This window comes from Oreochromis aureus, linkage group 18 (assembly GCF_013358895.1).
Source record: "Oreochromis aureus strain Israel breed Guangdong linkage group 18, ZZ_aureus, whole genome shotgun sequence".
In the NCBI taxonomy this organism is placed as follows: domain Eukaryota; kingdom Metazoa; phylum Chordata; class Actinopteri; order Cichliformes; family Cichlidae; genus Oreochromis; species Oreochromis aureus.
Genome location: NC_052959.1, coordinates 14,569,159 through 14,583,615, shown reverse-complemented (window position 1 = coordinate 14,583,615; position 14,457 = coordinate 14,569,159). Strand labels below are relative to the sequence as shown.

At 40.7% G+C, this 14,457-nt stretch overlaps 1 protein-coding gene across 3 annotated transcripts in view; it reads left to right on the top strand.

The window, feature by feature from the left end:
- LOC116332845 (ephrin type-B receptor 1-B) overlaps positions 1-14,457 on the top strand; it is a 163,477-nt gene that overhangs the window by 125,011 nt on the left and 24,009 nt on the right. For all 3 annotated transcript variants that reach the window (XM_039602699.1, XM_031755917.2, XM_039602700.1), the window contains exons 7-9: positions 7,125-7,287; positions 9,725-9,833; positions 10,842-10,906. In XM_039602699.1, coding sequence (XP_039458633.1) covers positions 7,125-7,287; positions 9,725-9,833; positions 10,842-10,906 — 337 coding nt within the window. The remainder of the gene's footprint in view (positions 1-7,124; positions 7,288-9,724; positions 9,834-10,841; positions 10,907-14,457) is intronic.

Here is a 14,457-nt window from a genome sequence, read left to right as displayed (position 1 = left end):
CTGTTTGCCGAGGTCTCATTAAAAAAAGTCGGAGTGAGAGGGTGGCTGTCAAGAAGCCATTCTTAATGAAATGGGGAAAAAAAGGCTGAGGTGTGCCAGATTACACAAGAACTGGACTGAAAAACAGTGGCAACAGGTTTCATGGAGTGATGAAGCCAAAGAAAATGAGTAGAAAGCTTTGCTTAGAGAGTTCAGGCTGTGTTGAAGCAGAAAGGTGCTCAAAAACTCTTCTTTATGCCTTATGAACTGTTTTTCCGTGTTTGCACATTTCATTTAATGATAAGCAACATCACTAAATGAATAACTTAATATTTAAAATTTCTGAAAATGTACTGCTATATAAAATGTTAACAGTAATGATAAAGCTGCAGAATAAGTCCAAATTTTCCATATATAGTAGAACTGCAGTTTAAGCTGTAGCTGCATATATAAAGTTGTTGGAAATGACTGCATTTTGACAATTTCACTTGAAACCTCAAGAAAATGCTGGAGGCTGTTCTCTCAACAGGCTTCGCTCGCTTCTTCAACCTACCTTCTCATTCCAGAGTAAGCGGTCTCAGGACTCTGTAAATTGGGAAGCAAGATTAAATGAGTTGAAGATTTGTAGAGAAAAAGTACAATCGCATGCTCTCGTTCTCTCCATTTTTCTCAGACCCCTTTTCCTCTGGTTGCCTGAAAATTTGGGGAGGGTGGAAATAACGCAGCGTAGCGGAGGTCAGGCCCTCCATTAAGGCTGGAGCGGAGCAGCCACCGGCTCTGGTTACTGATTGCTCTGCTGGTGTCAGAGAGAGGGTGTGTGTGTGTGCTGGGATCTGTGTGTGAGCGAGTGTCAGTGTTTGCGTGTGTCGGCAGCAGTCCAGGTGTATCCATTCTGGATGACAGCAGTACTGTCATGCTACGGTGTGACAAATTCGAGAGCAAATGCAAGTTTTATGGCATGTCACTATGATCTGCAACATACTGACCATTAACACTTACAACTTTTTTGGGGGCAGTCTTACTGCAAATCTCACCTTACATATAATTAAAAGGTCCTCAGAAGAAGTAATTGGGAATGCATGTTATTCCTTTGTCTCAACTGCAACACTTTTATGGACACACACACTAAAGTTTTCTTTTTCCTTTTTTTCCTCATTGGAACGTATGCAGCACTCCCTCAGTCCCTCAGCAAGAGCGCACTCTCTTCTTTTCTCCCTCTTTGTTTGTCTCCCTACTCACTTACCGAAGCCTTCTTGTAGGTCTCCAGGTGAATGGAATGCATACAAAGAGAAAAAGAAAAGGTGCCTACAAAGAACAAGAAAAAACTCAAAGAGCAAAAACAAATAGGTTTCCCTTGAAACTTACATTAGATAAATTGAATCTTCTTGCTTGTCTTTTACCATCCTCATTAGTGTTAAACATGCAGCTTTGCAGAATCGCAATGAAAAACAAATCCGAGACCCTTTTTGTGTGGGGATAGAATTTACTCTTACACTGGTTTAACTTCTTTACTTTACAAAATCATTAAGAGACACTGGGGGTCTTTAATGTCGTATTTTTATCACTACTATTTTACAATTTAAAAATAATTACCACTTCCCTTTTAGATTAGAATTCATGAGGCAGTGGTAATTATTTGCATTTGGAAATGAAACCTATCTAGTCTGAGATTTAAATTGTTGCCCCCTACTAAACCGGTTTTTCCCAACCTTAGGCAATACGTTTTAATTGGGAACATTAATAGAAGAGGGGTTTTTTTTCAAATATCAAAATGTTGTCTTATATACTCCCCATCTTTCTCTTTATGTGCATGTGTGTGAGTGCACCCATGTGTGTGAGCTTTTCAGTAGGACACATGGTACTACCAAGTTTGTCTCTGTGCCAAGGAGCCATGCTGTCCATTTTTGGTATTTTTTTGTTTTTGTTTTTTAAAAACAAACAACCTATGTGTACAGGGAGTGCAGAATTATTAGGCAAGTTGTATTTTTGAGGAATAATTTTATTATTGAACAACAACCATGTTCTCAATGAACCCAAAAAACTCATTAATATCAAAGCTGAATGTTTTTGGAAGTAGTTTTAGTTTGTTTTTAGTTTGAGCTATTTTAGGGGATATCTGTGTGTGCAGGTGACTATTACTGTGCATAATTATTAGGCAACTTAACAAAAACAAATATATACCCATTTCAATTATTTATTTTACCAGTGAAACCAATATAACATCTCCACATTCACAAATATACATTTCTGACATTCAAAAACAAAACAAAAACAAATCAGCGACCAATATAGCCACCTTTCTTTGCAAGGACACTCAAAAGCCTGCCATCCATGGATTCTGTCAGTGTTTTGATCTGTTCACCATCAACATTTAGTGCAGCAGCAACCACAGCCTCCCAGACACTGTTCAGAGAGGTGTACTGTTTTCCTCCTTGTAAATCTCACATTTGATGATGGACCACAGGTTCTCAATGGGGTTCAGATCAGGTGAACAAGGAGGCCATGTCATTAGTTTTTCTTCTTTTATACCCTTTCTTGCCAGCCACGCTGTGGAGTACTTGGACGCGTGTGATGGAGCATTGTCCTGCATGAAAATCATGTTTTTCTTGAAGGATGCAGACTTCTTCCTGTACCACTGCTTGAAGAAGGTGTCTTCCAGAAACTGGCAGTAGGACTGGAAGTTGAGCTTGACTCCATCCTCAACCCGAAAAGGCCCCACAAGCTCATCTTTGATGATACCAGCCCAAACCAGTACTCCACCTCCACCTTGCTGGCGCCTGAGTGGGACTGGAGCTCTCTGCCCTTTACCAATCCAGCCACGGGCCCATCCATCTGGCCCATCAATACTCACTCTCATTTCATCAGTCCATAAACCCTTAGAAAAATCAGTCTTGAGATATTTCTTGGCCCAGTCTTGACGTTTCAGCTTGTGTGTCTTGTTCAGTGGTGGTCGTCTTTCAGCCTTTCTTACCTTGGCCATGTCTCTGAGTATTGCACACCTTGTGCTTTTGGGCACTCCAGTGATGTTGCAGCTCTGAAATATGGCCAAACTGGTGGCAAGTGGCATCTTGGCAGCTGCACGCTTGACTTTTCTCAGTTCATGGGCAGTTATTTTGCGCCTTGTTTTTCCACACGCTTCTTGTAACCCTGTTGACTATTTTGAATGAAACGCTTGATTGTTCGATGATCACGCTTCAGACGCTTTGCAATTTTAAGACTGCTGCATCCCTCTGCAAGATATCTCACTATTTTTGACTTTTCTGAGCCTGTCAAGTCCTTCTTTTGACCCATTTTGCCAAAGGAAAGGAAGTTGCCTAATAATTATGCACACCTGATATAGGGTGTTGATGTCATTAGACCAGTCCCTTCTCATTACAGAGATGCACATCACCTAATATGGTTAATTGGTAGTAGGCTTTGAGCCTATACAGCTTGGAGTAAGACAACATGCATGAAGAGGATGATGTGGACAAAATACTCATTTGCCTAATAATTCTGCACTCCCTGTACATAGAGAGGTGTCTATGTACACATGGTTTGTTTGTTTTTGCAGACCAAGTGAAGTGAAGTCAAATCAGGCTTTTTTTAATAGTCTTATATGACTACCAGTCACCTATAACAGACCCACAAGAGGAATTGTTTCGATTCAAAAAGTCACGCAAAAATACAAATTTCCAGAAGTAAAAGGGGGACAAGTGGCAGAGGAAAACTGGGACTACAAGAGCAACTGGGTGTGTATTGGAATTTGAAAAAAAAAGAAGTGACAGTCTTAAAGTCTGTTAATAACAATACAATTATAATTGCTCTGGTAGTAATACAATATTTCTAATAAATATAATAGATTCTCCATAATGACTTCAGTTAAAACACATCCAAATATATGCAGTGTCACTACTTTATATTAGTCATGTAGGGGGTAGGTTATTGGTGAGTTTGCTTGCTAGCTAGGAAATAATTAACAGATGTGCTCTTGTATTAACAACAGTCCGCACAAGAAACATCAATAAAAATGAATCAATTAAATCTGTGAACAATATTCATGAGAGACTAAGTGTGTTTCAGTGATTGTATTGCATGTCGTAGAGCCCAAACTCCCCATATTGCTTACTCTCTGTCACCCCTGGCAACGCTTTTGATTGGCTGCTCCGCCATCTGCCTTCCCACCTGCAACTTTGTCTTTATTTAGCAAGTATGGGTGTGGTCCTCCTAATCCCCATTTGACTGGCAGCAGGAGAGGACCTCTCATGGCTGGAAGTCCCTCCTGGCATGGGCTTTCATTGGTTATCTCCTAACCTGCTGGAGTGCCAAATGCCAGCTCATTTTAAGTAGCAGATGTGGGTGTGTGTGTGTGTGTGTGTGTGTGTGTGTGTGTCACATAATCCCCATTTGACAGGCAGCATGAAAGGGCCATTGCTAGCTGGGGCTCCCCCAAGGGATGCTTGCCCATTGGCGATTTGCCATCTGTCTGCTCACCTGTCCCCCATTCAAGCTCAGCAGATGGGGGTGTGATTCAGAGAAATTCACGATGACTGATAAGCAGGAATAGGCAAATCTTGACCCCAAGTGGTCCGCGTGCACTGAACCATATCTTGGACCAGATGAATAGGTGACAAGGGTTTCAGTCTCTCGTGGGGCTTCTTGTGTTTCGCACCTCGTTCAAATGCACAAGCTGCTCCTCTGAAGTCAAGTTCCACAAGTATTTGTATGCAGCACACTAGTGAAATGACAGTTTGTGTGATCTCATGTACAAAAGGTCTGCGGAATGATTAAACTCTCTAAACCAGTTACATCCAGCATTCCGTTTATAAATATCTCTTTCCTCTCAGAGATAGAGCGAAAGCCTGTTGGTGTGATGCTCTCCCATCCCTAGCCCAAACATTTGTCTTCATCAAGCTCAGAGTGTCCAATAAGAGTTAATGTGATTGCTCACATTATTATGTGGGGGGGCAGATTTCATAGCTGTGTTTACCTCGTCTGCTCAATGACAGAGCAACTGGAATGATTCAATTACACCAATAAGATTGGATAATGATTTTGATGTGGGTTCCTTCTGCCTCGAGTTTCTTATCGCTTCCTACCATCTCCCCCCTCCCCCCTCCCTCTCTACCTTTATTTTTTTTCTACTCCACGGTGTTGTCATTTTTTTTTCTCACGTTTTCTCTGCATACGCGTACATGTTTTAGAAGTTTTTCTTTAGCGTTAAACATGAGTTTAGTCATTACACTTAAGAAAAAGTTGCCTATATTTACGCTGCACTACTAACTCAAGGGAAATTGGCCCCTTTGCGTTGAACTGCCCTTTTCCTTCTCTACCTCTGTCAGCATCTAGCTATCAGCAGCTTGCAGTGGTGGGGGTTGTGGAGGTGCAGTCTTATTTTCTGGCTGTCATATTCACTCTGGGTTATGGGAAGGTGACAGGCCCTACTCATTACTGATCCCCAATAGCAGATACCTAAAGCAAGTCCCAGACTACACTGCAGCAGACTGCAGACTGCCTCTGTAAGAGTGAAAGTAGAGTAATGTGCAAAAATCTTGAGCCACCCCTCATTTCTATATATTTTGCTCCCACTGACCAATGTGCTGCACAATAAAAGTACACAGAATTAATAAATAAACAAACATAAAATAAACAGAATTGATATTACAACACAAAATAAAAGCATCAATAGAATACAAGGTAGGATTAAACATGAGTGAAACAAAAGGATAAAAACATAATAATATACAAACTGCGTTAAACGCCAAGCCAAAGAGGTGGATCTTAAGAACGAATTTTAAAGATTAGCTGTCTAATAAGTAACAGCAATGAATTCCACAATTTGAGAGCTGCTATGGCAAAAGCCCTGTCCCCTCTGAGCCTCCGCTCCTCGGCACATCCATGAGCAGTTGGTCAGCTGAGCGACGGGGAAGGGCAGTGCAAGTGCAGCAGCTCAGAGAGGGAGGGCGGGGCAAGGCCATTTAAGCACTTAAAAACAAATAAAAGAATTTTAAAATGAACTCCCAAATGGACAGGCGGCCCGTGCAGTGAGGATAAAACAGGGGTAATGTGCTCTCTCTTCCGTGGTCCAGTTAAAAGTTGGGCTGCAGCATTTTGCACCAGCTGAATACGACACCAACATATAAAGAATTACACTAATCCAACCGAGTTGTGATGAAAGCATGGATTCATGTTTCAAAGCGACCTTTCAGCAGAATGTTTTTTATTTTTGCCAGTTGTCTCAGCTGACAAAAGCTGGATTTATATCCTAAATCGATATTCCAATTCAAAAATCAATACTTAAAATAGAGGGAAAACACCTTATATTAAATGTTGCATGGGACGTGCAAGAATTTTTAAGCCATTCCTTTTCATAAACAAGCAAAATACTTACTGCTGGAGGAATTGGATTGAAAAAAAAAAATAACTAAATAAATCAACAAACGCAAACTTCAAAGAACAAAACTGAGGATCAAATGTTCAAACTTCTTGCAGTAATTAAATTACCTCATAAAGCACATCAGAAGCGACAAACCACGCAGTGCCGTTTTTAATGTTCTGACGTAGCAATTTCTCTTTGTAAACTGCAAGAAACGATTGCCTTTAATTACAATATTGTGCATGCGTGTAACTGTGTAAATGCTTTCATATTTTACACAGTGTGTTTTAGACCGCGTACGCGCTCTGTTGTGGTTTGAAATTTTATTTGAAGTTCAAACTGGTTGAAGCCTTTTTAAAAACTGGAGTACAAACATATTACCACTGTCTGTTTAATACAGCATTCACACCGAAGCCTTAAGGAGAGCTTTTTCCTCGTCACTCCTGTCTTTGTTGTTTGTCTACTCTTCTCTACTATCGACTTCTATTCTTTCTCTGTCACTGATGTTTATCGGAAGCACAGAGCATTTCCTGTAACATGCGACTTAAAATTTCCTTTAAGTTCGGGACCATTTCTCCTTACTATTACCAGAATACGTGATTCCATGATAAACTTGGTTGTTGTTTCACTGACTTGTGCTACCAGGAAATTTTAACGTTTGTTAGCTTAAGTCAAACTTACCAAGGCTCGACTTTTCTGAATTCTGAATGGTGTGATTTAATACTTTCCAACTGACATCTTCTCATTAAGTTATCTCTAACCTGCTACCTGTGATCGTTGCTCTTTTCAGGACCATGCAGAGATTAACTCCACTATCCTGCGGAGCCAAACTAACACAGCGCGTGTGGAGGCCCTCAGGCCGGGTACAGTCTATGTGGTACAGGTGCGGGCGCGGACTGTGGCTGGCTTTGGCAAATACAGCAGCAAGATGTGCTTCCAAACCCTCACAGATGGTAAGGATTGCAGAGCCAGGAGAAACAGCTCTCCTTCCCTCTCGCTCTATCCTTCTCTGTCTCGTTTGTTTCGTTTCATGCACAATAGCTCTTTCTTTTTTTTTTCAAACGTTCTTGTGTCTTTGTATTTGTTGTTGCATTATTATTAGTAAGTGAGATAGAGGAGAGGCATAATGTTTGATTGCGCTTCCTATTTCTACAGCTAAATTAATTTCCCTCACAGTCAGGTTTGAGTGTGTGTGGGTGCTTCGGATACGTTGAACACCGAGTGTCTTTTGTTTGTGCAACTAACTGTGCTTGATCCAAAATGCTTAGCTAATTGGTTTTTCACCCAGCCCTTCTGTTGCTGGAGAGTTGTCCCAGAATGCGTAGCTGTGATTAGTAGTTGATGAGAGAAATTTTCTGCCATGCATGGCGGGAGGTTGTTGGAGAGAGAAAGGGCTGAAGATGGGCGGTAACACCTGGTGAACTGGCAAGGCTGGGGTTCATTTGTGTATGTGCAGGAAGGTGTGCTTGCAAAGAGTTGATGCGTATCATTTCATCATAGCACTGCCAGGAAGTCAAATTGTTGGAAAATCACATGGCTGAGTCAAGATGTATTCTGCTGGGTTTTCATAAGCGTAAGGCAACAAAAATAGCAACAAAAAGAAAGATATAAACTTACGTAAAAGTAGCCTCTCCTAAGTTTTTATGTTCTACATAAGATTTCCACTCTTGGTGCTGTCGTTGATGGCTAGCCTACAATGCTTATTTGGCCATAATTCAAAATACATTAAAGACAGGAGTGACATTTCCAGACTCGCTGTTAAACAGCAAAGATTACAATGAATGAGATGGTGATGATCTTGAGGGAGGGGAAGATGGGAAGCATGATGATGGTAATTAAGCCAATCATTGTGGCTATTTACCTGTGTGCAGAGCAGATGTGGCACAGTCACTGCCCCATTTACTCTCCCCAATAGTTCCACATCAGCTTTCCTTGCGTATGAAACCATACTAGTGAATCTGAGCACACACATGCGCATACTTGATGCTCGCTCACACCAGCACAGCTTACGGTTCATCTGTTGGCTGGCTGCCACAGCACGGCATTCGTCGAGGCAAGCAGCAACACACCAGAGGACTGCCGGCAACAACACCCACATCTCTGCCGCCTACGCCTCTACCAGCCCCCCATCAAACCTGCTTCATTGCCCCATGAAGACAATAGAGGCACTCCACGTCATTTTTCGCAAAACATATAATCTCCTGTCTCTTCCCGTCAGCGCGTTTTCATTCACCTCCACGAGGTGTCATTTTGCCACCAGTGGACGTGCAAACACACAATCAAACAAATCAAACGCGACGGCGCAAAGTAAGGTGTGACGGAAAACGAGGTGATTGGGGTATCGGTTATGTGATTGATGCCACAATTCTCTAATTGGCTGAGGCCTCGAGAGCTAACTGATTGTAATGGGAGCGTATTTGCTCTTAGAAGACTTGTCTGTGTGATTTTTGGCTGTCAAGAAAAGTCAACATTCTCGTATGGGCGCGTGGTGGACAGGTGGGGGGGATTTATGTGGACCTCTCACATCTAATATACATTGAAAGAGAACAGGAAGACTGCCCTAAAAGTTTGAGTAGCTGGAACAGCATTCTCACTCTTTCCTTGAAATGTATTTGATAAATGTGTGAGTTGAAAGAGTGAGCAATTCCTGTCACATCGAGTTTCCACATATACTGCAGCTTTCACACTGCTTCGAAGATGCATTAGTTCTCCCTTTATCACTTTAATCCAATGGGCCCATTCTACACGGGGGATTGGATTTAGAAGCTGCTGATTTGCCTGCAGCATGCTAAATCGTGCATTGCTTTAACTACAGTGTCTGCTGGTGCCAAAGTCACGGAAAGACATGCTCGCAAACAGATAACTAAAAGATTCTGCTGTGTGGTATTTTTAAGCAGGCATTTATTCTGTCCCCTGAACTACCACAGTCAAACCCCAGCTAACGAAAAAACATGTTTGGGCTATATGTGTGTGATTGGCAGTGGATGACTTCCTTTCAACACCATAGAAACAACATTCCTAGGTGCATTTTCTTGTCCGCGCCTTTCAGACAGCTATAGCAACAGAGAAGGCGAGCTGCCCTCCTCGCTCTTTCTCACAACCAGCTTTATGATTTTTCTCTCACTCTCTGTCTCTCTTCTGATTTATCAAACACCACCTGTCTGTCAGTCTTTCAAATGCTCACAGGATTCCAGTCAGCACATCTCAGCAGAGAGATCTCTGTGTTTCCTTTATCCACCAGTAAACTCAGTCTAACCATTCTGCTCTGCCTTTTCTTCTCCTGCCAAAACACATGCATAAGTACACAGCACCACATAAACACAGACATGCTTCTCATGCCTTACCTAAGCCTTTCTCACTGCTTGTCTGTCGTGTCTTTGTGCAACCCAGATGACTTCAAGTCTGAGCTGAGGGAACAGCTTCCTCTGATTGCGGGGTCAGCAGCAGCAGGAGTGGTCTTTATTGTTTCCCTTATTGCTATCTCCATTGTTTGCAGCAGGTAACCAGATTTTCCTTTATCTTGTCTCTTGTAATACACTAAGAAGATGTTGAAAAATGTGTCACGTCGTTCAAACTGTAGATTCTTTTCAAGCTCCCAGTTTGTTTTGAAGGAAGTTGGAACTGCAAAAAATATACACATAGGGCGTAAACCATTCGGTATGCCACGTTGTATGTCATTGTCGCTAATAATAAGTACTAAAAAAATCCAATATGTGACAACATTGCAGGTAAAATTTCACCAGGCTCTCAGCATGTATGGTTTGTGTCATTTGCTCTATTAATTATGCAAAAATAAAATTCAGCGGTGTGTAAGATTCCTAAAATTACTGACATTTATTGTAATCTTTTGTAAAAATGTTTCTGAAACATAACTCTGGTGCTGTCACCTTACGCTTATGCTTTGGGACTTATCGTGTAACGTGCCCTACATGTAGTCACATACCATTTATTAGTGCAACAAGACTATCACTTGATTCGATGACAGGCATACTGAATAGTAAAGGCACGCACAAATTTGATGGAACGGGAAAGCAAAATTGTCATTTGAAATGGAATACTCAATTCCTTAGAGAACTTAACATCTCCTACTTTGCCCTGTTAAGCCAATTTCATTTTGCAGCGGTTTGTCACATTGTCACATTCACGTCTTGCTCCACTTTAGATATATGAAAGTCAAATTTTCTGCAGGGCTGTGTGCAAGTTTGAGCAAGTAAAGTGTTCATCAAATGGGCCAGGCTCTTTTGATGCTGAGGCAGAGGAGACAGATGAAAAGGAGTGAGATCCTATCAAGGTCTAATTAAAAATCAGCTCATTTTCATAAACTTCATTTGCCATTTCTAACCCTTTGCAGCTGATTCAATTTCAGCCACGTCATTTTCAGCCCGTACACAAAAACACCAAAAGTAATAAGATCATGTTTACTTCTTTCATCTTGGCACCCCTCCCCCTCGCTATCTGTCTGACGCTCTCTGTCTTTCCTTTCCCAATACTCATTGCACCCTTATAGGAAAAGAGCGTATTCCAAGGAGGCGGTGTACAGTGACAAGCTGCAACATTACACAACAGGAAGAGGTGAGTCTGCCCTATTACTTACAGCTGCTCTAAGTTACTGGTTAGTTACTATCTATCTATCTATCTATCTATCTATCTATCTATCCATCTATCTATCTATCTATCTATCTATCTATCTATCTATCTATCTATCTATCTATCTATCTATCTATCTATCTATCTATCTATCTGTCTATCTATCTATCTATCTCATCCATTTCCCTCTACTGTTAGACTATAATTAATAATGTAAGCCATTTAAAATGAATAATACTGCATTTAAGATATGGAAAATTTATGTAGCAAGTGTCTGTGGTTCAAAGGGAAAATTTTCCCTACTTTTCACCGTGACATTGACTGACATCTTTTAGGGCTGCATGATAGCCATGACTAAGTTGTGTTTTAAGCACTCCCTGGGCACTGACTGATCAGGGGAAGTAGCCTGCAGGGACACACATATAACCTCTGACAAACACTCAGTCACACATGCACAAAAGAAATGTGTGTAAATTGGTGCGTCAAAGAAAGCCTTATGTACTGCCAACCTAGCAGTCTGAGAAAGGGTTTACTCAAGGGGATTGAATTTTGTTGAGCCTGACACAGCAAATGGCTTCAACACAGTTACTTTGTGTCAAAGCTACGAGAATGGTAGCTTGGGGCTTATTAAAACTGCTCTGGACAGAGGAGTCGGTTTTGCCACAGTCAGGGATGCACTGTAATTAACATAAGTCATGAAAATAAAAGATAACAGTTGTTTGTGGCCTTAATTATCAAATGAAGGATCCAAGGTGGATACAAAATCAAATGCTAATAAGGAAACCTTCACAATGCCATCGCACACAAGGTTTTTCCCCACCCTGTGATGCATTGTTTTTTTTGCTTTTCTGTCAAGATTTGACTGGCAGTTTTGTAATTGCAGTATTCAGTGCAGCAATAAAATAGACCAACTCAAACAATTGCTTTGGGTGATCCTCCAAAAACAATGTGCTTGCCAGTTTTCACCCAGCTGTCAGCTCCTCCAGATGTTGCCACGCGCGTCTCATAATATCGCCTCATTTGCAGCCCACCTCAAGAGAGACGTTGCTAATACTGTAAATTCAGTGGTGCAGCCTGATGGTCATGCTTATGCAAGAAATCAGACCTTTAACATTACACCAACTCCTGCATGTGATGTTCATGTGAACACAAGTCAAACGCTGCTGCTGTGGCTTAAAGCGATCGCCCCCATCAGATTCAGTGGTTTTTGTAATGTACAGTATCATCGCTGTGTACACTGTTTGAGTTTAATTAAGTGGATTAATTCAAGGATTAAAACTATTTTGCAGTTTTCTGTTTAAAAACAATCAAAAGATCATTCCTGATTAAGTTGCTAAAATATTTGTTAACTCGTGTTTCTGGGCAGTTTGAAAGGTTGGCTTGCATCTGTGAACTGCCATCATCAGGCCTCTCCACAATGTTCTGTTTTGTCTAAGTATGACCTTTGGCTGGGCCACTCATTGTTTGCATTTTTTATTCACCAACTGACTCATTCTTCCTTTCTTCCATTCAGACCAGTGTTCCTATTACAGTGTCTAAGAAGCCCCCCCACAGCACCGTGTTGTTATCTCCATAGCCATAGAGATGTTATTAGACAGGAAATCATGCCATAGTGCTTGGAGTTCTACCCACTGAGTTCAATTTCTGTCTCATCAGATGAGATAAACTTATTCCTGATGCTGCTGGATGCATTTAACTGATGTTCAAAAATCTCAAAGCAGCTGTCATATGGCTTAGACTCGGACTGGCTGCTTTTCAGCCCCCAAGACCTACAGACATGATTGAAGCAGTGTTTCTACTGAGATGATGATCCTACAGCAGGTTTCCCAGGTTTCTTATCTGCAGAAGACCTCCAAGCCTCTGCCTGATTGATCAGTGGGTTCTTTCTGAATAAGGCCCTTCTCCCTCTGTCTCAGTTTGGTCAGACATTTCTAAGAATAGTCTTGCTGGTTCCAAAATTATTCAATTTCATGATTATTAAGGCCACTGTGTTCCTTGGAGCACTCAGCTTTAAAAATGGGTTGATATTTGCCTCCACGTATGCCTAGCAACAGTTTTATCACAGGGGCCTACTGTGTTCCTGTGACTCCATGGTTCGGCTTCTGTCCTGACATTAAGTGTGATCCTAGGACTTCATGTACTCTTTTTGCACATATTCCTAAAAACATGTCTTCACAGCATTATTGGGAGTTACCAAGCGTAGAATAAACATTTGAATTCTATACTTTTATCTCCTAATTAAATATATAACATAATAAAGCATGTAAAAAGTGAAGGAATCATAGAAGTTCATTACTGCACTGCTCTGCACTCAAGTCCATGCACTAAGCATTTGCAGTTTCTTTCAGGGAAACATTTCCTTTTAGCCTTTAACTCACACTGACAACCCGTCTAAACGAGTTAACAGACATTTCTAAGAACTAAATGTCTGTGTTGTGCCCTCATGCTTCCACATGACTACCAACAAATTCTAAATTACAAATGTTCAGACCGTACTTGTTGCCTTGTAGCTGCAGATGTTATTTGCGCTTCAACATCTGGTGCTCACACTCGATGAGAATGGAAACTCACTGAAAAGAACTAGTTAGTTATGGGTGGATGTAAAATATGCTTATACTCCTTTTTTTTTCTTGCATATTTCCTTTATATGTGCAAGTTCACCCTTCAGCGTAAATATGTTAAAATATTATAATTAACAGGTTGAACCTTTCATCACTTTTATGAACTTTTCAAGGAAAACAAAAAGACTTGCAAAAGGCCTGAAAAAATCCCCACAAACATTTCACTTTCTTTTTTTTAGTGACTCCATACAAAATGTAGATCCCTTATGTGCGTTCCATACTAATGAGCTGCAATAAATAATAAGTGTGTGTTTGACAAATACTTTTCTGACATCAAACGATGGATAATTAGTTAATATTTAGGACGGAAATGCAGCTCATTATATTTAGAGCCACAGAGTAGATTAGTGTGCATCTTAGACCTACATAAAACACTCCAGGGATGTATTGCCCTGCACATAAATCACATAAAGTATTTAAATGCTATATAGTGAAATCACAAATATTGTCAGGCAAAGGGAATTAGAAGAAATTATGTTTCCTTGGTGACAGGCTAATGTATGAAACATTCCCTTTTAACTTAAAAAGATGAGCATTTATGGAGCTACTATTTCATTCGCAGACATTTTTGTTTGTCTTTGGGCAATATATAAAGTGTTTGTAGTAAAACCAGTAATCCGATTGTAGCCATTGCCAGTAATAGATTAATGTAAGCATTACGGCTCTGCAGTTGATTTGTGGATACATTAGGACCATTACGTAAACGACCGGGGCAGACTAATAGCAGGCTAAATTTCGGACATTGGTGAAAATAACATGGTTAAGTGCATTGCAGTACACTGTAACTTATAATGCCTGCCAGCTAATAGAAATGAATAGAATCAACTTTATTGTCCACCAGAGTGGAAATTTGTCTGAGTACACTTAACCGTTTGGACAATTATGTCATAAACTTTGTTCTAATTTATTATATTA